Source organism: Pseudochaenichthys georgianus, unplaced genomic scaffold (assembly GCF_902827115.2).
Source record: "Pseudochaenichthys georgianus unplaced genomic scaffold, fPseGeo1.2 scaffold_786_arrow_ctg1, whole genome shotgun sequence".
NCBI classification, from domain to species: domain Eukaryota; kingdom Metazoa; phylum Chordata; class Actinopteri; order Perciformes; family Channichthyidae; genus Pseudochaenichthys; species Pseudochaenichthys georgianus.
In genome coordinates this window covers 23,476-50,000 of record NW_027263334.1, presented here as the reverse complement: position 1 = coordinate 50,000, position 26,525 = coordinate 23,476, and the positions used below count along the sequence as shown (strand labels likewise).

Below are 26,525 nucleotides of genomic sequence, written 5' to 3'. Positions count from 1 at the left end.
TACATGTTACAGATGTTCATGAGGCTCGAGTGTCTGCAAATGAAACCGTAGAGAACACCGAGTCCCATTTTCATGCAGACGTGCACCTCCGTCTCCAAGGTGAGCACGTCGTCTTCGAGCACCTCAAATGGAGATTACTGTGATTACTCACTCAGCCAAACGGTTTCCATGGTGACGGATCGGTAATTAGGCAGCGCTGCTCGGGGGAAGTAGGGAGGAGGAGGTTTATAATATTGTATTTCTGTCCTCATTGCCTCGAGGTGTGATATTAGGCTGTCAGCTAACGTGGGAGAAAAAGCAAGACGTGATTGCAGACAAGGAGAAAATATTTAGCAGTTTTGGTGTCAAAGCTGTGGCAGATCCCTGACGCAATGTTGTTACACTCAGTGGGCAAAAGCTGCTCTTAAAAACTCCTCCATCAGGTGAGGAACTGATGCAATACATCGTTTCTGTTGAACCCACTTTCTGTTGCTCGGTCATTTACAGATGTTTTGAGAAAAAAGTCGGAATTCTGAGCAGAAAACATTTGGAATATTGAGGAAAAAGTTGGAATATTGAGAACAAAGTCGGAATATTGAGAGAAAAGTTGGAATATTGAGAAAAAAGTGGGAATATTGAGAAACACAGACTGAAATCTGAGGATGCAAAAGTCGGAATATTGAGAAAAAAGTCGGAATATTGGACCGAATTCTGAGAAAACAAACAGTTTTGGTGTCGCTGTGGCAGATCCCTGAAATTTGGAATATTGTGAAAAAGTCAGAATTATGAGAAAAAATATGTAATATTGAGAAAATAATCTATATATTGTGAAAAAAAGACTGAATTCTCAGGATATTCAGTCGGAATATTGAAAAATAAATTGAGAATATTGAGAAAAAGTCGGAATTCTGAGAATACAAATATTAATATTGAGAAAAAAAGTCAGAATATTGAGAAACAAATCTGTATATTGTGAAAAAAATACTGAATTCTCAGGATACAAATAATTGGGAATATTGAGAAAAAAATTCGGAATATCGAAAAACTAATTGGGAATATTGAAAAGAAGTCGGAATTCTGAGAAAAATATGTAATATTGAAAAAGTTGTAATATTGAGAAAAAAATTGGGAATATTGAGAAAAACAGACTGAAATCTGAGGATGCAAAAGTCGGAATATTGAGAAAAAAGTCGGAATATTGGAACGAATTCTGAGAAAACAAACAGTTTTGGTGTCAACGCTGTGGCAGATCCCTGAAATGTTGAATATTGTGAAAAAGTCAGAATTATGAGAAAAAATATGTAATATTGAGAAAATAATCTATATATTGTGAAAAAAAGACTGAATTCTCAGGATATTCAGTCGGAATATTGAAAAATAAATTGAGAATATTGAGAAAAAGTCGGAGTTCTGAGAAAAAATATGTAATATTGAGAAAAAGTCGGAATTCTGCGAATACAAATATTAATATTGAGAAAAAAAGTCAGAATATTGAGAAACAAATCTGTATATTGTGAAAAAAATACTGAATTCTCAGGATAAAAATAATTGGGAATATTTAGAAAAAAATTCGGAATATCGAAAAACAAATTGGGAATATTGAAAAGAAGTCGGAATTGTGAGAAAAATATGTAATATTGAAAAAGGCGTAATATTGAGAAAAAAATTGGGAATATTGAGAAAAACAGACTGAAATCTGAGGATGCAAAAGTCGGAATATTGAGAAAAAAGTCGGAATATTGGAACGAATTCTGAGAAAACAAACAGTTTTGGTGTCAACGCTGTGGCAGATCCCTGAAATTTTGAATATTGTGAAAAAGTCAGAATTATGAGAAAAAATATGTAATATTGAGAAAATAATCTATATATTGTGAAAAAAAGACTGAATTCTCAGGATATTCAGTCGGAATATTGAAAAATAAATTGAGAATATTGAGAAAAAGTCGGAGTTCTGAGAAAAAATATGTAATATTGAGAAAAAGTCGGAATTCTGCGAATACAAATATTAATATTGAGAAAAAAAGTCAGAATATTGAGAAACAAATCTGTATATTGTGAAAAAAATACTGAATTCTCAGGATAAAAATAATTGGAATATTTAGAAAAAAATTCGGAATATCGAAAAACAAATTGGGAATATTGAAAAGAAGTCGGAATTGTGAGAAAAATATGTAATATTGAAAAAGTCGTAATATTGAGAAAAAAATTGGGAATATTGAGAAAAACAGACTGAAATCTGAGGATGCAAAAGTCGGAATATTGAGAAAAAAGTCGGAATATTGGAACGAATTCTGAGAAAACAAACAGTTTTGGTGTCAACGCTGTGGCAGATCCCTGAAATTTTGAATATTGTGAAAAAGTCAGAATTATGAGAAAAAATATGTAATATTGAGAAAATAATCTATATATTGTGAAAAAAAGACTGAATTCTCAGGATATTCAGTCGGAATATTGAAAAATAAATTGAGAATATTGAGAAAAAGTCGGAATTCTGAGAATACAAATATTAATATTGAGAAAAAAAATCTGAATATTGAGAAACAAATCTGTATATTGTGAAAAAAATACTGAATTCTCAGGATAAAAAAGACTAAATTCTCAGGATAAAAATAATTGGGAATATTGAGAAAAAAATTCGGAATATCGAAAAACAAATTGGGAATATTGAAAAGAAGTCAGAATTCTGAGAAAAATATGTAATATTGGGAATATTGAGAAGAAAAATTGGGAAAAAGTCGGAATATTGAAAAATAAATTGGGAATATTGTGAAACAGTCAGAATTATGAGAAAAAATATGTAATATTGAGAAAATAATCTATATATTGTGAAAAAAAGACTGAATTCTCAGAATAAAAAAAGGCGGAATATTGAGAAAAAAAGTCGGAATATTGAAAAAGAAATTGAGAATATTGAGAAAAAGTCGGAGTTCTGAGAAGAAAAAATATTAATATTGAGAAAAAAAGTCAGAATATTGAAAAATAATTATGACCTTTTTTTCATGTCTAGATTTGTTTCCACATTTGTGTCGCCAATTCTCCAAAAAGCTTCAATTAAAAAAAAATCAGGAACCCATCTAGAGGATGCAACGTCTCCAGATGTATTTTATGAGCATTCATTTTACTCAACCATGTTGATATCTGATGTGAACCGACGCCCACATTTTCTCTCTTTTGTTAGGATATCAACACTGTGTACCAGCTCTTCCCTGATGAGGTTCTTGGCTCAGGACAGTTTGGCATCGTCTATGGAGGTAACATCTTTAAAAGATAATACGTTTAAAATTAGATACCTGCTTTTTGACAACATATAAGAAGTATAATGTTGAGAAGTCTCGTTTAGAAAATAAAGTTCAAGATTGACAAGAAAATGAAAGTTGTAAATTGGTAGAAAAGTCATTGTTATCATCTTCACTCTGAATTTCATATTTCTTTCTAGGTATTAGAAGAATAAGGTTTCCATATTTGGAAGCAGTTAACTCTGAATTGTTCCTCTTGATTAAATTGTCACAACATAATAGGTTATATGTATAATACTAATGCAGATTTTCATTTGTTTTTACACAGGGAAACACAGGAAGGCCGGTCGAGACGTCGCCATCAAGATTATCGACAAACTCCGTTTCCCCACGAAACAGGAGAGCCAGCTGAGGAACGAGGTGGCCATCCTGCAGGTACACACACACACACACACACACACACACACACACACACACACACACACACACACACACACACACACACACACACACACACACACACACACACACACACACACACACACACACACAGCAGTACTGTTAGCAGTGAATGAGACTTCCTGTCGTGAACGCCTTCATTACCGTGGCAACACTGTAGGGGTGTGATATCCTGTAATTTCTCCAGTGCTGCTCAACCTGCAGAAGCTGCTGCTGACACACACACACACACACACACACACACACACACACACACACACACACACACACACACACACACACACACACACACACACACACACACACACACACACACACACACACACACACACACATTGCTCACTTCACTTCTCAAGAAAGAGTGGTGGGAACATTATGATTTCCATCAGATTAATGCACTTCAATTTCAATTATTTTAACATAATATGGCATATGAGTGAGTAGTCAAAAACACTTAATATAATCAAGAAGTATTTGCAGGTTGTTATACTTTATGAGAAGAAATCAATGTTTTTCTGATTGTCTTTATCAGGACTGATTGATAATTACCATTATCCATTTATCAAAAATGAATGGTCATGATAAGGATGATTCATTGCCGCTCCAGAACATGTCGTTAATGAAGGGAAACAAAAGCGATAGACAAAAGTCAATCAAATAACAGAGTCATAATTATGTAAATAATAATGACGGTAAATCAAAAGCCAGCAGTCCTTTCTTTGAGTTAAGTGGAACCTCAGAATTCCCGAAAAAATCAGGGATGTTAAAAATGCTGGTTTGTTGGTAGTTGTCTGACTTCAATAGTTATAGAGCGATGCGCAGCAACAGCAGATAGCAAGTGTGGAGGAAATTCTTCAGAGACGCTGATAAATGATTAATGTAGGAACAGAGCAACGTCTTCCTCAGAGACCCTGAGCACAGCTAGCAGTCGCACTGTGGTCGAGAGAATAGCCAACTGGTCCCACCCTTACATGGTCTTAGTCATCATCTAAACATCCCCATCATTAAACCATAACACCCCCCGGTCCTTTAACCATTTGAAAATCCACCTTTTACACTTCCTTTGCCCTCCAGAAATGTTAACGTATGTCTCTGTTAAACACACACAAGACTACAAAATCAAGTTTAACGGAGTTTCCACTGCAGCGGGTAGCTCGCTTTAAGCGTGCCGAGCCGTGCGGGGCCCGTTTTTGCTTGCATTTCCACTTGGCCGAGTTTTGGCCCGGGGCTACTTTTTCACCTTTTTTCTGGCCCGACTAAATCGTGGTTCTCGGGCCAGGAACAACCAGGCTGAGTCGGGCTGAGCATGCTAAACTAGAGAGAGAATCGCTGGCTAGGGGCTACAACTACAACTAGATGAACATATTTGACCGTGATTTAATTGTAATACACGTTTCTAAATGATGCCGAAGTAACAACATACTGATACCGGTTAGTAAAAACCATGAATTAATGCTTTGAGTCTGCAGACAGACGGCAGGCGAAACACCTTTTAAAATGCGTGTTTTCTGAATGGAGATCGGCTAAGCTAACGCTATATATGCTCCGACCGTCCACACTCACAGCAACGGCCTACAGACATAAATAAACCAGCGACTGTATTCTCCATGACACTAGACAGTCTGTGGTTTGGACTTGTTTAACTTTTGTCTAGTTTCTGATCAGATATGAGGAGCTGTGAGCTCTGAGCGCTAACAGCTAACGGCTGTGTTGCTTTTTGGGGCTCTCATTGAAGATGACGTCACGGCTCCGCCTACACTGCGTTACTATAGTTACCGCCCCAGTTCCTAAACTGTAATGGAAGCGCAGCATTAAAGTCAGCCGGGCCTAATAAGGCCTAGGCCTAGGCCGAGCGAGGCCTGCCGTGGAAACGCGTCATTAGACAATATGTTTTTAATGATTATATGATAACACGACATCAAGCAAGCAGCAAAGCATTTAGAACAGGGGTGTCCAAACTACGGCCCGGGGGTCAAATGCGGGGTCAACTTATTCACATAACAATCTTGAAATACAACCTTCATATTTCTCCTTATTATAATCAATCTGAAGCGTCTGTTTTAAGGGATGAGCTGCCAACACTCACAAGCATCGTTTACCTACATTTGATTGATTTTGCGAACTTATAACTGAACGTATGAGGCCATATTCCTCTCGTGAGCGGCCCTTCGTATGTTGTTCTGTGTGTGGCCCTCGTGAAAAAAGTTTGGACACCCCTGATTTAGATGAAGATAGTTTCTCCCCCCTCTCCTCTCTCTGTAGAGTTTGCACCACCCCGGCGTGGTGAACCTGGACTGCATGTTTGAGACTACGGAGAGAGTGTTTGTCGTCATGGAGAAGCTCCACGGAGACATGCTGGAGATGATCCTGTCCAGTGAGAAGGGGCGGCTGCCGGAGAGGATCACCAAGTTCATGGTCTCTCAGGTACAGAGTCGCAATTCTGAGAAATATAATTTAAAAAAGGAGGCGTGTGGCGCAGTGGACTATTGTGTTGGTGTTCGGAACAGGTTCAAACCCCACTGCAGTCAGCATGTCGTTGTGGCGGATTTAGGATTGTAGGATATCCGGGGCTTAGCCACAATTTTGAAGTTGTTGAGCAGGGGTAGTATGCAGGCTACTGTTCCGCAGCTGCTGCCTCTCTGTTGGACTCCGGTGCTGCACATTACTGACGAGACGTTTCTCAGTGAAACATTCGGGGCTTTTCAGAAAAAATAAAGAATATTGAGAAAAAAAGTCGGAAATTGATCTTCTATCTAGAACAAGAGAAAAACCCATATCTTCCCTTTTTTTTTTACTTTAATACAATTATTTGATTTAAGAAGTTGCTAGTTGATTTATAGATTATGTAAATAATTCTGAGAAATTCTGAGAAAACTGTCGGAATATTGAGAGAATTTTTTTTTATGATCAGATAAAAGTCGAAATATTGAGAGAAAAAAATTGGAAAAGTGAGAAGAAAGTCTGAAATCTTTATAAGAAAAAAATGTGGAATATTGAAGAAAAAAGTTGGAATTCTGAGAGAAAAGTCTGAATATTGAGAATTTTCTTGGAAAATTGATATTCTATCTAGAACAAGAGAAAACCCAGATCTTCCTTAGGCGATATTCAGCATCCAGTTGGCCCTTAGTTGAGCCAACTAGCGTTTCCCCTAAGCCCCGCCTCCAATCCTCTCCCTCACAGCAGCGTCAAATCAACAAATTATTGATTGTTGAGTAATCCTGAAACTGTGACCTTTTTTTATTTCAACTTCAGATCCTGGTGGCTTTGCGTCATCTTCACTTCAAGAACATCGTCCACTGTGATCTGAAACCTGAAAATGTCCTTCTGGCATCTGCAGATGCATTTCCACAGGTACTGTGTGTGTGTGTGTGCGTGTGTGTGTGTGTGTGTGTGTGTGTGTGTGTGTGTGTGTGTGTGTGTGTGTGTGTGTGTGTGTGTGTGTGTGTGTGTGTGTGTGTGTGTGTGTGTGTGTGTGTGTGTGTGTGTGTGTGTGTGTGTGTGTGTGTGTGTGTGTGTGTGTGTGTGTGCGTGTGTGTGTGTGTGTGTGTGTGTGTGTGTGTGTGTGTGTGTGTGTGTGTGTGTGTGTGTGTGTGTGTGTAGTGCTGGACTTAGGGTACCACATCTGTATGTGTTATAATTCATTCAAACCGTTCTAACTTGTTGTGCAGACGTCTTTAAGTGTGGGATATTTTATGAATGCATATAGGCAAGATAAGGACAGTATAAAGGCTCAGTAAAAACAGGTTTGAACTGGAAAGCCAAACTCAAAATGAGGAGATCCCTAAGGCAGCTGCCCATTGGATGAGCCGGGAGGAACATAAATGGAAGTGTGTCAGTACATTTTCCACTGGTCTGCTTGTGAAGTGGGAAAAGGGGCCACAGAATGAAATGGTTATGATTGGGAGTAAATTACAGGTATGTAGGGCAGGTGAGAGTGTTAGGACACACAAGAACATACATGCCAGCAGGGGCTAGAAGTAGTGGAGTACACATACTTTGTTACTGTACCTCAGTACATGTTTCCGGTATCAGAAACTACTTTCTACTTCTTACATGTTGAACTCAAATACCTGTACTTTCTACTTCTTACATGTTGAACTCAAATACCTGTACTTTCTACTTCTTACATGTTGAACACAAATACCTGTACTTTCTACTTCTTACATGTTAAACTCAAATACCTGTACTTTCTACTTCTTACATGTTGAACCCACATACCTGTACTTTCTACTTCTTACATGTTGAACTCAAATACCTGTACTTTCTACTTCTTACATGTTGAACTCAAATACCTGTACTTTCTACTTCTTACACTGTTGAACTCAAATACCTGTACTTTCTACTTCTTACATGTTGAACACAAATACCTGTACTTTCTACTTCTCACATGTTGAACTCAAATACCTGTACTTTCTACTTCTTACATGTTGAACACAAATACCTGTACTTTCTACTTCTTACATGTTGAACTCCAAATACCTGTACTTTCTACTTCTTCACATGTTGAACTCAAATACCTGTACTTTCTACTTCTTACATGTTGAACTCAAATACCTGTACTTTCTACTTCTTCACATGTTGAACCCAAATACCTGTACTTTCTACTTCTCACATGTTGAACTCAAATACCTGTACTTTCTACTTCTCACATGTTGAACTCAAATACCTGTACTTTCTACTTCTCACATGTTGAACTCAAATACCTGTACTTTCTACTTCTCACATGTTGAACTCAAATACCTGTACTTTCTACTTCTCTCATGTTGAACCCAAATACCTGTACTTTCTACTTCTTACACGTTGAACCCAAATACCTGTACTTTCTACTTCTCACATGTTGAACTCAAATACCTGTACTTTCTACTTCTTACACGTTGAACCCAAATACCTGTACTTTCTACTTCTCACATGTTGAACTCAAATACCTGTACTTTCTACTTCTTACACGTTGAACCCAAATACCTGTACTTTCTACTTCTCACATGTTGAACTCAAATACCTGTACTTTCTACTTCTTACATGTTGAACTCAAATACCTGTACTTTCTACTTCTCACATGTTGAACTCAAATACCTGTACTTTCTACTTCTCACATGTTGAACTCAAATACCTGTACTTTCTACTTCTCACATGTTGAACTCAAATACCTGTACTTTCTACTTCTCACATGTTGAACTCAAATACCTGTACTTTCTACTTCTTACATGTTGAACACAAATACCTGTACTTTCTACTTCTTACATGTTGAACCCAAATACCTGTACTTTCTACTTCTCACATGTTGAACTCAAATACCTGTACTTTCTACTTCTTACATGTTGAACTCAAATACCTGTACTTTCTACTTCTCACATGTTGAACCCAAATACCTGTACTTTCTACTTCTCACATGTTGAACTCAAATACCTGTACTTTCTACTTCTTACATGTTGAACTCAAATACCTGTACTTTCTACTTCTTACATGTTGAACTCAAATACCTGTACTTTCTACTTCTCACATGTTGAACTCAAATACCTGTACTTTCTACTTCTCACATGTTGAACTCAAATACCTGTACTTTCTACTTCTCACATGTTGAACTCAATTACCTGTACTTTCTACTTCTTACATGTTGATCTCAAATACCTGTACTTTCTACTTCTTACATGTTGAACACAAATACCTGTACTTTCTACTTCTCTCATGTTGAACCCAAATACCTGTACTTTCTACTTCTTACACGTTGAACCCAAATACCTGTACTTTCTACTTCTCACATGTTGAACTCAAATACCTGTACTTTCTACTTCTTACACGTTGAACCCAAATACCTGTACTTTCTACTTCTCACATGTTGAACTCAAATACCTGTACTTTCTACTTCTTACATGTTGAACTCAAATACCTGTACTTTCTACTTCTCACATGTTGAACTCAAATACCTGTACTTTCTACTTCTCACATGTTGAACTCAAATACCTGTACTTTCTACTTCTTACATGTTGAACTCAAATACCTGTACTTTCTACTTCTCACATGTTGAACTCAAATACCTGTACTTTCTACTTCTCACATGTTGAACTCAAATACCTGTACTTTCTACTTCTCTCATGTTGAACTCAAATACCTGTACTTTCTACTTCTTACAAGTTGAACTCAAATACCTGTACTTTCTACTTCTCACATGTTGAACTCAAATACCTGTACTTTCTACTTCTCTCATGTTGAACTCAAATACCTGTACTTTCTACTTCTCTTATGTTGAACTCAAATACCTGTACTTTCTACTTCTCACATGTTGAACTCAAATACCTGTACTTTCTACTTCTCTCATGTTGAACTCAAATACCTGTACTTTCTACTTCTCACATGTTGAACTCAAATACCTGTACTTTCTACTTCTCACATGTTGAACTCAAATACCTGTACTTTCTACTTCTCACATGTTGAACTCAATTACCTGTACTTTCTACTTCTTACATGTTGAACTCAAATACCTGTACTTTCTACTTCTTACATGTTGAACACAAATACCTGTACTTTCTACTTCTCACATGTTGAACTCAAATACCTGTACTTTCTACTTCTCACATGTTGAACACAAATACCTGTACTTTCTACTTCTCACATGTTGAACTCAAATACCTGTACTTTCTACTTCTCACATGTTGAACACAAATACCTGTACTTTCTACTTCTCACATGTTGAACTCAATTACCTGTACTTTCTACTTCTTACATGTTGAACTCAAATACCTGTACTTTCTACTTCTCACATGTTGAACTCAAATACCTGTACTTTCTACTTCTCACATGTTGAACTCAAATACCTGTACTTTCTACTTCTTACATGTTGAACTCAAATACCTGTACTTTCTACTTCTCACATATTGAACTCAAATACCTGTACTTTCTACTTCTCACATGTTGAACTCAAATACCTGTACTTTCTACTTCTCACATGTTGAACTCAAATACCTGTACTTTCTACTTCTCACATGTTGAACTCAATTACCTGTACTTTCTACTTCTTACATGTTGAACTCAAATACCTGTACTTTCTACTTCTCACATGTTGAACTCAAATACCTGTACTTTCTACTTCTCACATGTTGAACTCAAATACCTGTACTTTCTACTTCTCACATGTTGAACTCAATTACCTGTACTTTCTACTTCTTACATGTTGAACTCAAATACCTGTACTTTCTACTTCTCACATGTTGAACTCAATACCTGTACTTTCTACTTCTTACATGTTGAACTCAAATACCTGTACTTTCTACTTCTCTCATGTTGAACTCAAATACCTGTACTTTCTACTTCTCACATGTTGAACACAAATACCTGTACTTTCTACTTCTTACATGTTGAACTCAAATACCTGTACTTTCTACTTCTTACATGTCGAACTCAAATACCTGTACTTTCTACTTCTTACATGTTGAACTCAAATACCTGTACTTTCTACTTCTCACATGTTGAACTCAAATACCTGTACTTTCTACTTCTCTCATGTTGAACTCAAATACCTGTACTTTCTACTTCTCACATGTTGAACTCAAATACCTGTACTTTCTACTTCTCTCATGTTGAACTCAAATACCTGTACTTTCTACTTCTCACATGTTGAACTCAAATACCTGTACTTTCTACTTCTTACATGTTTAACCCAAATACCTGTACTTTCTACTTCTCTCATTTCCCAAACAGCTGGTTCCTTTAGTCTGAATGTGTGTCTGGTGCGTGGTCATTATTCTTTAGAGTCACTGCGTGCCTATTGGTTGGAACACGATCCGTGTATCCATCACTTCCTGGTCTTCTCTAAAGAAGAGGGACCAATGAAAACGTTGTCATGTTGCCGTTGGTCACCATGGAAACATTCATTAGCTAACAATGACATTATTGTTCTATTAATATAAAGGGAGGTCAGGTACTCTTTAAAGCAGCTGCTAGCTATGGGTACTTTCTACTGAAGTACACTTCAAAGCCTCTTTACTTTTACTTGAGTAAAGACGTTTAGTCAGTACTTCTACTTTCACCATTTTTAAACACGAGTATCTGTACTTCTACTTGAGTAACGGATGTGTGTACTTTTGCCATCTCTGTATGACAGGAGAAGAAACTTGATGTGAAACATGTTATCCGTTGTGATGATGCAACACGCTCTACTTTCTGTCACCAAACCTGCTACTCCGAATTATACAACTAAATGTCTCGAAGAGGTCGTGTGAAAACAAAGAGGAACCCAAAGATCTACTTGAATGTGCCAATTATTGTTAACGATCCAATTAGCAACAGTTGGATATCAGACATTACGTCAGGGACCCAATCATCTCATACCTAGCCAATTAATACTTGTGCTTTTCACTTTTTAAAGCTACTAAAAAGCTAAACCGTCTTTAGATTGGATTCAGAAATGTCATCAACAAGGACTACTTATTTCCGTTCGTGCAGGTATTTGTTTATAGAGCCAGCAACATGTCAGCTAAACCGTTAGCTTTAAAGCTAAGTAGATATTATAAAACTAAAGAACTTTAATCCTTGGTAAGGTAATCAGAATATTTATTAGATATTGTGAAAGTCTTAGAGGAGCATCATACTCCAAAATGTTGGGTCAGACCAGAGAATTTGACTCAGTCTCTAAAGTGATTAACGCAAGACAACGTAACATGTTAGCATTGTTTGTTTACGTTTTCCATGTTACAGGTAAAGCTGTGTGATTTTGGCTTCGCGAGGATTATCGGTGAAAAGTCGTTCAGGCGTTCGGTGGTCGGCACGCCGGCGTACCTCGCCCCGGAGGTCCTGAGGAACAAAGGATACAACCGCTCTCTGGACATGTGGTCGGTCGGAGTCATCATCTACGTCAGGTAGGACACAAACAGGATTTCCGTTCTTTTACATCGGGTCTAAAACCACGGGACTCAGAGGCAGTGTCCCCAACAGGCCAACGGAGCCCGCTATGTGACAAGGAGACAGAAAACCTTTTCGCAAAACCTCTGCGATATCTCGAACACTTTTAATTTAGCTCGATGTAATTCCGGGTCAGTTCGGCGACACGGAAACCACAACAATGGAGCGGATCATCGATTTTTACTTTGAGCTCGGCCTAAAATATAAAGATATAAGATCAGTGCTTGGCAATAGGCACGGGTTCCACATAAGTGAAAGACACCTCAAGAGAACACTCAGACCCCGTTTACACGAGAACACAACGGGTTGGATCCGCATAGTTTCTCTTGTGTATAGCCCGTTCTCACGAGGCCGTAACAAAACGATAGAAACAGACCCCGCAAACGATAACGGGTCCCAAGGTGGATAGATTTGTGAACGAAACGCCCTGGGGGGTCCAACGGCTCCGTGTAATCGCCTCTGTACGATCATTTCCTGAACAAATAACTATAGCCCCGCCTCCCCCCACTGTTGTTTGTGCCTCACACATCCGGGGGGATCTTATACTCGCTGCTTTTGGTGTATTTTGTGGCGGAAGTTACAGCGCCAGTTACAGTCCCGGCATATGTACTACAGCGTTTCCAGCATTCTCGTGTGAACAGACGCGTTAAATTAAACGAATATGTGTGAACGGAAGACTTGAAAACGCATACTGTGCATAAACCCAAACGTTCCCGTGTGAACAGCACCTCAGAGCGAGGGCACATGCCCGTCGCAAAGCATACTATGAGCTGAGTTATTGTCAGATTCAAATTTCACGGATCAATAACTCATGAACATAACGTAAAAATACAAACAACGTGACTTTACGATGTTTAGTCATCTGAGCTAAACATCAAGAATTGGTCACAATCTGCAGCTGGAGGAGAGAGGAGTGCTTAGGGACCGTCTACAATCTGCAGCTGGAGGAGAGAGAGGAGTGCTTAGGGCCCGTCTACAATCTGCAGCTGGAGGAGAGAGGAGTGCTTAGGGACCGTCTACAATCTGCAGCTGGAGGAGAGAGAGGAGTGCTTAGGGACCGTCTACAATCTGCAGCTGGAGGAGAGAGGAGTGCTTAGGGACCGTCTACAATCTGCAGCTGGAGGAGAGAGGAGTGCTTAGGGGCCGTCTACAATCTGCAGCTGGAGGAGAGAGGAGTGCTTAGGGACCGTCTACAATCTGCAGCTGGAGGAGAGAGGAGTGCTTAGGGACCGTCTAAAATCTGCAGCTGGAGGAGAGAGGAGTACTTAGGGGCCGTCTACAATCTGCAGCTGGAGGAGAGAGGAGTGCTTAGGGGCCGTCTACAATCTGCATCTGGAGGAGAGAGAGGAGTGCTTAGGGGCCGTCTGCAATCTGCAGCTGGAGAAGAGAGGAGTGCTTAGGGGCCGTCTACAATCTGCATCTGGAGGAGAGAGAGGAGTGCTTAGGGGCCGTCTACAATCTGCAGCTGGAGGAGAGAGGAGTGCTTAGGGACCGTCTACAATCTGCAGCTGGAGGAGAGAGGAGTGCTTAGGGACCGTCTGCAATCTGCAGCTGGAGGAGAGAGGAGTGCTTAGGGGCCGTCTACAATCTGCAGCTGGAGGAGAGAGGAGTGCTTAGGGACCGTCTACAATCTGCAGCTGGAGGAGAGAGGAGTGCTTAGGGACCGTCTACAATCTGCAGCTGGAGGAGAGAGGAGTGCTTAGGGACCATCTACAATCTGCAGCTGGATGAGAGAGGAGTGCTTAGGGGCCGTCTACAATCTGCAGCTGGAGGAGAGAGAGGAGTGCTTAGGGACCGTCTACAATCTGCAGCTGGAGGAGAGAGGAGTGCTTAGGGGCCGTCTACAATCTGCAGCTGGAGGAGAGAGAGGAGTGCTTAGGGACCGTCTACAATCTGCAGCTGGAGGAGAGAGGAGTGCTTAGGGACCGTCTACAATCTGCAGCTGGAGGAGAGAGAAGAGTGCTTAGGGACCGTCTACAATCTGCAGCTGGAGGAGAGAGAAGAGTGCTTAGGGACCGTCTACAATCTGCAGCTGGAGGAGAGAGGAGTGCTTAGGGGCCGTCTACAATCTGCAGCTGGAGGAGAGAGAGGAGTGCTTAGGGGCCGTCTACAATCTGCAGCTGGAGGAGAGAGGAGTGCTTAGGGACCGTCTACAATCTGCAGCTGGAGGAGAGAGGAGTGCTTAGGGACCGTCTACAATCTGCAGCTGGAGGAGAGAGAGAGGAGTGCTTAGGGACCGTCTACAATCTGCAGCTGGAGGAGAGAGGAGTGCTTAGGGGCCGTCTACAATCTGCAGCTGGAGGAGAGAGAGGAGTGCTTAGGGACAGTCTACAATCTGCAGCTGGATGAGAGAGGAGTGCTTAGGGGCCGTCTACAATCTGCAGCTGGATGAGAGAGGAGTGCTTAGGGACCGTCTACAATCTGCAGCTGGAGGATAGAGGAGTGCTTAGGGGCCGTCTACAATCTGCAGCTGGAGGAGAGAGGAGTGCTTAGGGACCGTCTACAATCTGCAGCTGGAGGAGAGAGGAGTGCTTAGGGACCGTCTACAATCTGCAGCTGGAGGAGAGAGAGGAGTGCTTAGGGACCGTCTACAATCTGCAGCTGGAGGAGAGAGAGGAGTGCTTAGGGACTGTCTGCAATCTGCATCTGGAGGAGAGAGGAGTGCTTAGGGACCGTCTACAGTGCTTATGGACCGTCTACAATCTGCAGCTGGAGGAGAGAGGAGTGCTTAGGGGCCGTCTACAATCTGCAGCTGGAGGAGAGAGAGGAGTGCTTAGGGGCCATCTACAATCTGCAGCTGGAGGAGTGCTTAGGGGCCGTCTACAATCTGCAGCTGGAGGAGAGAGAGGAGTGCTTAGGGACCGTCTACAATCTGCAGCTGGAGGAGAGAGAGGAGTGCTTAGGGGCCGTCTACAATCTGCAGCTGGAGGAGAGAGGAGTGCTTAGGGGCCGTCTACAATCTGCAGCTGGAGAAGAGAGGAGTGCTTAGGGACCGTCTGCAATCTGCAGCTGGAGGAGAGAGGAGTGCTTAGGGACCGTCTACAATCTGCAGCTGGAGGAGAGAGGAGTGCTTAGGGACCGTCTACAATCTGCAGCTGGAGGAGAGAGGAGTGCTTAGGGACCGTCTACAATCTGCAGCTGGAGGAGAGAGGAGTGCTTAGGGTCCGTCTGCAAACTGCAAAGCCGAAAAGATATACTCATAGAAAAATTAAATCTCTTAACACATCAATGGTTATGTTGTTGTTACAGTATAACACTTATTTTTGAATAAATATGCTTTTAAATATTTTTCAGGCTTTTTCATTTCAAACTATTTTAAATGACTTTGACATTTTACAATGTAGTGCAACCAAACCCGTTTCACACATCAATAGTACATTGCTGCTCATACTACATCAGGGGTATCCAAACTACGGTCCGGGGGCCAAATGCGGCCCTCGGGTCATTTTGAATCGGCCCTCAGGTAATTTATAAAGTATAATGAAACATAGCCCACAATATGGTGGGCCATGGTGTTAATAAGCCCACATGTTATAACAAATCTAAGTTGATAAGAAAAATGCTCAATAACTTATTTACATATGTTTCACATGTTTCCATATTTCTCTGCTTTGGCAGTCTCAGTGGGACGTTCCCCTTCAACGAAGATGAAGATATCAACGATCAGATCCAGAACGCTGCCTTCATGTACCCTCCTCACCCGTGGAATAAAGTCTCCCAGGAAGGTATTTCACATTTAAGACCAAACAGCTGACAAGTGGATCTTAAATTCAGTCCAGTTACTTTTGGTACTTTAACTATATTTTGATGATAATACTTTTCTACTTTTACTTGGGTAACAGAATGCAGGAATTGTACTGTAACAGAGTATTCCTACACTCTGGTACTTCTATTTTTACTCAGGTATCAGATCTGAGTACTTCTACTTGTACTCAAGTACACGATCTGAGTACTTCTACTCAAGTACCATATCTGAGTACTTCTACTTTTACTCAAGTACCAGATCTGAGTGCTTCTACTTTTACTCAAGTACCAGATCTGAGTGCTTCTACTTTTACTCAAGTACCAGATCTGAGTACTTCTACTTTTACTCAAGTAACAGATCTGAGTACAAGATCTGAGTACTTCTACTTTTACTCAAGTACCAGATCTGAGTACTTCTACTTTTACTCAAGTAACAGATCTGAGTACAAGATCTGAGTACTTCTACTTTTACTCAAGTACAAGAGCTGAGTACTTCTACTTTTACTCAAGTACCAGATCTGAGTACTTCTACTTTTACTCAAGTAACAGATCTGAGTACTTCTACTTGTACTCAAGTACAATATCTGAGTACTTCTACTTTTACTCAAGTACCAGATCTGAGTACTTCTTTTACTCAAGTACAAGAGCTGAGTACTTCTACTTTTACTCAAGTACAAGATCTGAGTACTTCTACTTGTACTCAAGTACAAGAGCTGAGTACTTCTACTTTTACTCAAGTACCAGATCTGAGTACTTCTTTTACTCAAGTACAAGAGCTGAGTACTTCTACTTTTACTCAAGTACAAGATATGAGTACTTCTACTTTTACTCAAGTACAAGATCTGAGTGATTCTACTTTTACTCAAGTAACAGATCTGAGTACTACTACTTGTACTCAAGTAACAGTACTTCTACTTGTACTCAAGTACAAGATCTGAATACTTCTACTTTTACTCAAGTACCAGATCTGAGTGCTTCTACTTTTACTCAAGTACCAGATCTGAGTGCTTCTACTTTTACTCAAGTAACAGATCTGAGTACTTCTACTTGTACTCAAGTAACAGATCTGAGTACTTCTACTTGTACTCAAGTACAAGATCTGAATACTTCTACTTGTACTCAGGTACCAGATCTAAGTACTTCTACTTGTACTCAAGTACAAGATCTGAGTACTTTTCCCACCTCAAAAACAAAAACAGAACATTTTGGAAAGATAAAACTATCTTCCCAAGTTGGCGTTTTCAAGCAGATAACTCTGGTCCATTTATGTTTCTGTAAAACAGACATTGAGTTGCTGCTTAGGGTTATCAGCCTTCCTCTACCAACACACATACATTAAACCTTCCTTACTGCCATGTAACGGTTTCACCTCTCTGTGTGATGTGGAGCTTATTTCTCGTCTTCCATCATCAGGTTATTATTTCCTCCTCCTTCAGGTTTCTCCGAAGTCTCTCTGGTGTTTCGTGACTCATTCTGTTTTCGTCATTGTCTATAAATGTTGTCTGGAATGGCCCCGTTGACTACGAGACAGATTTAAATCCACCTGACTCACTCTCCTCGGCTCGTTTCTCCCGAAGTGCCGTTAACCTTTCGTCCACCTCCTCATCCCACTATAGCAACTTCAGAATAAATGTCGAAAGAAAGACGTTTCCTGTGAATACATTTCAGAGGATAAACTCTTTGTGCGTCAACAAATCTGCATTTTCACTTTAAATGGATTCTGTCTCAGAACTCATGTTTCCTTCTGCCCACAAACACGACTCGTAACAGGAAGTTTCATAATGGGAACACTTGAATAAAGACGTCTGGTTTATGATCACAATGCTGCAAAGATACCACGATCATAGACGGAATATTATCACAAAAATATGTAACATAGAATAGAATAGTCAGTCAATTATGTTGTTTTTATCCAAGTTTATGATTCAATATACCGAGTAGAACATTTTGAATCTAATGCTCAAAGCTTGATTGCACATGAAACGATTGAATGGTCGTTCATGCTTTTAGGTGGGACAAAGTCCTCTTTCTAAACGGTGGTGTTCTGTATGACGAGCTCAACAATGGTTCAACCACACTGAGATTTGAAAAGGCAGAAAGAGACGAGAATCCTTTTGAGGAATGGTTTAATAAGAATAGCTTAAATCACCAGTCATTCGTGAGAGAAATTGTGTTCGGATTCAAACAGGAAGTGGTTCCGGTTTCAGCGTCAAATGCACAGTAATGCCTCTAATAAACTGGAATTAATACACGATATGTAGCATTAGGAAAAAGCTCTTTTTCAAACCTCAATAATGACTGGAAATTAGTTTAGAGTTATCATTGTTGGACCTGGAGATAAACTTGAGATAAGATAAGACTTTATTTATCCCGAAGGAAATTGTTGTATCAGAGTTACAAAGATGCAATAATAATAAAACTGTACACTAACGGTACGTCCACACAGCAGCGTTAAAAAAATCTTCCAACGCTTCTGCCCATTCACTTTGAATGGGTTGACGTCACTTTGCCTCACTTTTCGCCAAACTGCTTTGTGGGAAGCAATGTTCAACTTTTGAATCTTCTGAAGCTTTCGGTGGAAGCGTCAGCCAATCAAATCATATGCCAGTACAAGCTCTATCCAATCAAACCGCTGCTGGTGTGTCAGGGGCGGGAGATTCATGTTCATGTGATTGGTTGTTGGTCGAGCTTCAGACACGCCCGCCGGCAAGCTTTTTCCAAAGCCGCTGTGTGGACGTACAGTAAGTAAAAAGAGCAGTTAAATAACTACAAGAAAAAAAACCGACAAGCAGACAAGAGTTGGATAGCCTGACAAGTTGATCATGTTTTAATGCAAAACTTGAACTAGAAAAGTAACTAAAGCTGTGGAAGGAGAACAAATAAATGGTGTCCCTTGTAAATGTTTTGGAGTAGAAGTGTAAAGTTTGACCTTAATTGGAAATACTCAAGTAAATAATTGTACTTGAATGAATCTGCTTGACTACTTTCCAACAATACAAAATGCATCAGTAAAAAATGGTCATAATCCCCATAAAATCTGAGTCTGAAAGCCATCCATCGACCGCTGCTTTAGTATTATTGGTTGGTCATGTGACACGTCTGAAAAGAGAAAGTAATTGTCTTGATGTCTTTCATTTTTGTAAAGCACTTTGAATTTCCTTGTGTTGCAAGGTGCTATATAAATTAATAGACTTGCCTTGCCTTGCCTAATGAGAGAGGGGAGGAATATCTGAGAGAAAAACCCCTTGAGAAGCGGTGGGTACTTGGGAAAGAGAGTTCTAGAGAGTTCTGGAGAGTTTCAGAAAGTTCCTGAGAGTTCTAGAGAGATTCAGAGAGTTATTGATAGTTCTAGAGAGATCCAGAGAGTACTTGAGAGATCTAGAGAGATTCAGAGAGTACTTGAGAGTTCTAGAGAGATTCAGAGAGTACTTGAGAGTTCTAGAGAGTACTAGAGAGATTCAGAGAGTACTTGAGAGTTCTAGAGAGATTCAGAGAGTACTAGAGAGTTCTAGAGAGTACTAGAGAGATTCAGAGAGTACTTGAGAGTTCTAGAGAGTTCTAGAGAGTACTTGGTAGTTCTAGAGAGTTCTATAGAGTTCTAGAGAGATTCAGAGAGTACTAGAGAGTTCTAGAGCGATTCAGAGAGTACTTGAGAGTTCTAGAGAGATTCAGAGAGTTCTAGAGAGATTCAGGGAGTACTTGAGAGTTCTAGAGAGATTCAGAGAGATTCAGAGAGTTCTAGAGAGATTCAGAGAGTTCTAGAGAGATTCAGAGAGTACTTGAGAGTTCTAGAGAGATTCAGAGAGTACTTGAGAGTTCTAGAGAGTTCTAGATATATTCAGAGAGTTCTTGAGAGTTCTAGAGAGTACTTGATAGTTCTAGAGAGATTCAGAGAGTACTTGAGAGTTCTAGAGAGATTCAGAGAGTACTTGATAGTTCTAGAGAGATTCAGATAGTTCCAGAGAGTTCTAGAGAGATCTAGAGAGTTCTAGAGAGATTCAGAGAGTACTTGATAGTTCTAGAGAGATTCAGAGAGTACTTGAGAGTTCTAGAGAGATTCAGAGAGTTCTTGAGAGTTCTAAAGAGTTCTAGAGAGTAGTTGAGAGTTCTAGAGAGATTCAGAGAGTTCCAGAGAGTTCTAGAGAGATCTAGAGAGTTCTAGAGAGATTCAGAGAGTACTTGAGAGTTCTAGAGAGATTCAGAGAGTACTTGAGAGTTCTAGAGAGATTCAGAGAGTTCTAGAGAGTTCTTGAGAGATTCAGAGAGTACTTGAGAGTTTCAGAGAGTACTAGAGAGTTCCAGAGAGTTCTTGAGATTTCTAGATAGTTCTAGAGAGATTCAGAGAGTACTTGAGAGTTCTAGAGAGATTCAGAGAGTACTAGAGAGTTCTAGAGAGTACTAGAGAGTTCTAGAGAGATTCAGAGAGTACTTGAGAGTTCTAGAGAGATTCAGAGAGTTCTATAGAGTTATTGAGAGTTCTAGAGAGATTCAGAGAGTACTAGAGAGTTTCAGAGAGTACTTGAGAGTTCTAGAGAGATTCAGAGAGTTCTAGAGCGATTCAGAGAGTACTTGATAGTTCTAGAGAGTTCTAGAGAGATTCAGAGAGTTCTAGAGAGATTCAGAGAGTTCTAGAGAGTTTCAGAGAGTACTTGAGAGTTCTAGAGAGATTCAGAGAGTACTTGAGAGTTCTAGAGAGATTCAGAGAGTACTTGAGAGTTATAGAGAGTACTTGAGAGATTCAGAGAGTACTTGAGAGTTCTTGAAAGATTCAGAGAGTACTTGAGAGTTCTAGAGAGTTCTAGATAGATTCAGAGAGTACTTGAGAGTTCTAGAGAGATTCAGAGAGTACTTGAGAGTTCTAGAGAGATTCAGAGAGAACTTGATAGTTCTAGAGAGATTCAGAGAGTACTTGAGAGTTCTAGAGAGATTCAGAGAGTTCTAGAGAGTTATTGAGAGTTCTAGAGAGATTCAGAGAGTACTAGAGAGTTTCAGAGAGATTCAGAGAGTTCTAGAGAGATTCAGAGAGTACTAGAGAGTTCTAGAGAGATTCAGAAAGTTCTAGAGAGATTCAGAGAGTTCTTGAGAGTTCTACAGAGTTTCAGAGAGTACTAGAGAGTTCTAGAGAGATTCAGAGAGTTCTAGAGAGTTCTAGACAGTACTTGAGAGTTCTAGAGAATTCTAGAGAGATTCAGAGAGTACTTGAGAGTTCTAGAGAGTTCTAGAGCGATTCAGAGAGTACTTGATAGTTCTAGAGAGTTATAGAGAGATTCAGAGAGTACTTGAGAGTTCTAGAGAGTTCTAGAGAGTACTTGATAGTTCTAGAGAGTACTAGAGAGTTCTAGGGAGTTTCAGAGAGTACTTGAGAGTTCTAGAGCGATTCAGAGAGTACTTGAGAGTTCTAGAGAGATTCAGAGAGTACTAGAGAGTTCTAGAGAGTTCTAGAGCGATTCAGAGAGTACTTGATAGTTCTAGAGAGTTTCAGAGAGTTCCAGAGAGTTCTAGAGAGATTCAGAGAGTACTTGAGAGTTCTAGAGAGTTCTAGAGCGATTCAGAGAGTACTTGATAGTTCTAGAGAGTTCTAGAGAGATTCAGAGAGTTCTAGAGAGATTCAGAGAGATTCAGAGAGTTCTAGAGAGTTTCAGAGAGTACTTGAGAGTTCTAGAGAGATTCAGAGAGTACTTGAGAGTTCTAGAGAGTACTAGAGAGTTCTAGAGAGATTCAGAGAGTACTTGAGAGTTCTAGAGAGTTCTAGAGAGATTCAGAGAGTACTTGAGAGTTCTAGAGAGATTCAGAGAGTACTTGAGAGTTCTAGAGAGTTCTAGAGAGATTCAGAGAGTACTTGAGAGTTCTAGAGAGTACTAGAGAGTTCTAGAGAGATTCAGAGAGTACTTGAGAGTTCTAGGGAGTTCTAGAGAGTACTTGATAGTTCTAGAGAGTACTAGAGAGTTCTAGAGAGTTTCAGAGAGTACTTGAGAGTTCTAGAGAGATTCAGAGAGTACTTGAGAGTTCTAGAGAGATTCAGAGAGTTCTAGAGAGATTCAGAGAGTACTTGAGAGTTCTAGAGAGATTCAGAGAGTTCTAGAGAGATTCAGAGAGTACTTGAGAGTTCTAGAGAGATTCAGAGAGTACTTGAGAGTTCTAGAGAGTTCTAGATAGATTCAGAGAGTACTTGAGAGTTCTAGAGAGTACTTGATAGTTCTAGAGAGATTCAGAGAGTACTTGAGAGTTCTAGAGAGATTCAGAGAGTACTTGAGAGTTCTAGAGAGATTCAGAGAGTACTTGATAGTTCTAGAGAGATTCAGAGAGTACTTGAGAGTTCTAGAGAGATTCAGAGAGTACTAGAGAGTTCTAGAGAGTACTAGAGAGTTCTAGAGAGATTCAGAGAGTACTTGAGAGTTCTAGAGAGATTCAGAGAGTTCTAGAGAGTTCTAGAGAGATTCAGAGAGTACTAGAGAGTTTCAGAGAGTACTTGAGAGTTCTAGAGAGATTCAGAGAGTTCTAGAGCGATTCAGAGAGTACTTGAGAGTTCTAGAGAGTTCTAGAGAGTACTAGAGAGATTCAGAGAGTACTTGAGAGTTCTTGAGAGATTCAGAGAGTTCTAGAGAGTTCGAGAGAGTACTAGAGAGATTCAGAGAGTACTTGAGAGTTCTTGAGATATTCAGAGAGTTCTAGAGAGTTCTTGAGAGTTCTAGCGAGTTCTAGAGAGTTCTAGAGAGTTCTAGACAGATTCAGAGAGTACTTGAGAGTTATAGCGAGTACTTGAGAGTTATAGAGAGATCTAGAGAGTTCTAGAGAGATTCAGAGAATACTTGAGAGTTATGGAGAGTACTTGAGAGTTATAGAGAGATCTAGAGAGTTCTAGAGAGTTCTAGAGAGATTCAGAGAGTACTTGAGAGTTATAGAGAGTACTTGAGAGATTCAGAGAGTACTTGAGAGATTCAGAGAGTACTTGAGAGTTCTAGAGAGTTCTAGATAGATTCAGAGAGTACTTGAGAGTTATAGAGAGTACTTGAGAGTTCTAGAGAGTACTAGAGAGTTCTAGAGAGATTCAGAGTGTACTTGAGAGTTCTAGAGAGATTCAGAGAGTTCTAGAGAGTTCTAGAGAGTACTTGAGAGTACTTGAGAGTTCTAGAGAGATTCAGAGAGTACTTGAGAGTTCTAGAGAGATTCAGAGAGTTCTAGAGAGTTCTAGAGAGTACTTGAGAGTTCTAGAGAGATTCAGAGAGTTCTAGAGAGATTCAGAGAGTACTTGATAGTTCTAGAGAGATTCAGAGAGTACTTGAGAGTTCTAGAGAGTTTCAGAGAGTTCTAGAGAGTTCTAGAGAGTCTCAGAGAGTTTCTGACGGACAGACGGGGGTTTTCATTTGCAGCTCCATTCATGTGCATAATGGCAGAAGATGGAGCACGTAGACCTGAGGGGCCCCGAGACCCCGAGCTGTTCAGACCGCTGACCCTGAAACAATGTTAACATCATGTTAGCTTTGCTCATTAGCCCCGAACGGCCCCTCGCAGCGTGAGCTCCGACCCCACATCCTCCTCCTCCTCCTCCTCCTCCTCCTCCTCCTCCTCCTCCTCCTCCTCTTCTTCTTCTACTTCTTTCCTCCATTCTTTCTCGTCCTAAAAAACTGTTTTTTTAACGGCAAAGTTCCTAAACTTCCCTTTCTTCTTTGCTTCTCCTTCCCTTCTTCCTCCTCCTCCTCCTCCTCCTCCCCCTCATCTTGTCTTCGTCTCTTTTTCATATCCTCATGCTTCTCTTCTTCTTCTTCTTCTTCTTCTTCTTCTTCTTCTTCTTCTTCTTCTTCTTCTTCTTCTTCTTCTTCTTCTTCTTCTTCTTCTTCTCTGTTTCTCATGCTTTCACTTTGTTTGCTGCACGCATTGCTCCATCTCTTCTTCTGTACTTCTCATACTTCTTTCCTCCATCCTAAAAACTTAACGGCAAAGTTCCTAAACTTCCCTTTCTTCTTTGCTTCTCCTCCTCCACTTATTTTCATTCCCTCTGCTCTTCCTCCTTCTTTCCTCCATTCTTTCTCTTCCTAAAGACTTCGGTGTGCTCTCCCTCTTGTGTCCTCGTCCTCTCCTGTCACCTATGACCCCTTGTATACACCCGGTGCAGCTAAACCCCGCCACCAAGTGTTCAAAATAGTTCCTTTGTCCTGGAAGTTTGAGCCTCCTGTACAAAAGGTAGATGAACTTCCAGGGTCCAAAAAGGCGTACGTTTGCAAACTTTGTCCCCTTTTTTTAACCGCAAAGTTCCTAAACTTCCCTTCCTTCTTTGCTCCTCCTCCTCCTCCTCCTCCTCCTCTTCCTCCTCCACTTCAACTCAACGTGTTCTCACTCGTCACTCCTTCTTACGTGCTTCTTTTCTATTCTTTTTTGCAGCGATTGACCTGATTAACAACCTTCTGCAGGTGAAGATGAGGAAGAGGTACAGTGTGGACAAGACCCTCAGTCACCCCTGGTTACAGGTAGGACTTTGATTACATATTAGGAGTTTATTAATATGTTTATTATGTGAAAAGGAAGAAAAACAACATATGAAAACTGTCCATTGCCCCAGTATCACGATGAAGCTAAATCAGCTAAACACAATGGTAAGAACTATATATTTGTGTTTGTACTAAATGTAAGGATACAGGAAGTGTTACAGAAAAGATAAGCGATGTGACAGTAGACTAAGGCCTAACTTTAGACAATTTAACATTTTGATTTGTTGGATTTTAGCAGTTTTTATAAAGGTTTGTCTGAATGTGTGCATTTGGTTGAAGTCCAAATTAACCAAACCGATATTCTTGAGTTTCTGTTCATTCCTGGTTTTGAAAACAGAATTTGAGGTTTTGATTTTTCCTCGCCCAACACAACACCACCTCTTATCACATGACTGGTCGTCCATACTTGGGTCACATGATCACATCTTGGTTTTTTTAGGAAGACAATTCCCAGAAGGTGGTACTACAGGAAATAATTATGGTTCATCCTCTCATAAATTAAACCAAAACATTGGACAGACGGATGGATGAGTTCACACTGCAAACATTAAAATATTTTAAATCAAATAGACACATATCCAGAAATGTAAATTCCCCAATACTCCCCCCCCCCCAGGACTACCAGATGTGGCCGGACCTGAGCAAACCCAAACACCTACGGGAAATACTTTTGTCAATATGTTTGCCCCAAATCTCCTTCCCTTAAATCAAGGGTCTGAGGATGGAGGTTTTGGGCGGTGTATAGATTGTATTTAGTTATTTACATCTGCGATTTTGTCTATTCTACAGTACTGCAATACTACCTGGTACAAATGTTTGTCCACAGCTTTAAAATTCAAAACTGCTCCACCTGTTAAAAATCTGCTCAAAGATTGTTGTTCAACAAAAATTAAACCAGAACATTGGACAGATGGAAGCACCAGTTAACACATTTTAAATCAAAAAGACACATATCCAGACATGTACATGTCCCAATACTTCCCCCCCCCAGGACTACCAGATGTGGCTGGACGTGAGGAGTCTGGAGTCGCGGATGAACGTGCGCTACGTGACCCACGAGAGTGACGACCTGCGCTGGCACCACCACGCCCAGCTGAGCGGCCTGGACTACCCCCCCCACCTGCTGAATGGGCCCCGCAGTGAGGGCGCTCAGAAGCTGGAGCGGTACCAGGACCACCAGGAGGAAGAGCTGGAGACCCTGAGTGAGAGGGTCAGTGAACTCTGAGAGGGGGGTCCCATCTGTGAGAAGAAACATCAACAAAACAACAACAAAACAACAACAAAAAAGCACAACATTAAAGATCTCCTATCATGCTATTATTACGCATTATGGCTGATGTTCAGGTGTATATCAGTGTGTCGTGTCTCTACTTTAAAGAGTCCTCTCCTGCTGATGTTCAGGTGTATATCAGTGTGTCGTGTCTCTACTTTAAAGAGTCCTCTCCTGCTGATGTTCAGGTGTATATCAGTATGTAGTGTCTCTACTTTAAAGAGTCCTCTCCTGCTGATGTCCAGGTGTATATCAGTGTGTAGTGTCTCTACTTTAAAGAGTCCTCTCCTGCTGATGTTCAGGTGTATATCAGTATGTAGTGTCTCTACTTTAAAGAGTCCTCTCCTGCTGATGTTCAGGTGTATATCAGTATGTAGTATCTCTACTTTAAAGAGTCCTCTCCTGCTGATGTTCAGGTGTATATCAGTATGTAGTGTCTTTACTTTAAAGAGTCCT

General features: G+C 40.3%; 1 protein-coding gene across 1 annotated transcript in view; it reads left to right on the top strand.

Annotated features, from left to right (window-relative positions):
• Positions 1–26,262, top strand: part of prkd1 (protein kinase D1) — a gene marked incomplete at its 5' end in the record, with an annotated part of 46,182 nt that extends 19,920 nt beyond the window's left edge. The window contains 8 exons of the mRNA XM_034079954.2: positions 3,158–3,230; positions 3,544–3,650; positions 5,937–6,098; positions 6,927–7,025; positions 12,366–12,526; positions 16,188–16,294; positions 24,693–24,778; positions 25,791–26,262. Of these exons, the coding sequence (XP_033935845.1) occupies positions 3,158–3,230; positions 3,544–3,650; positions 5,937–6,098; positions 6,927–7,025; positions 12,366–12,526; positions 16,188–16,294; positions 24,693–24,778; positions 25,791–26,024 (1,029 nt within the window). The remainder of the gene's footprint in view (positions 1–3,157; positions 3,231–3,543; positions 3,651–5,936; positions 6,099–6,926; positions 7,026–12,365; positions 12,527–16,187; positions 16,295–24,692; positions 24,779–25,790) is intronic.
• Between the last annotated feature and the right edge of the window lie 263 nt (positions 26,263–26,525).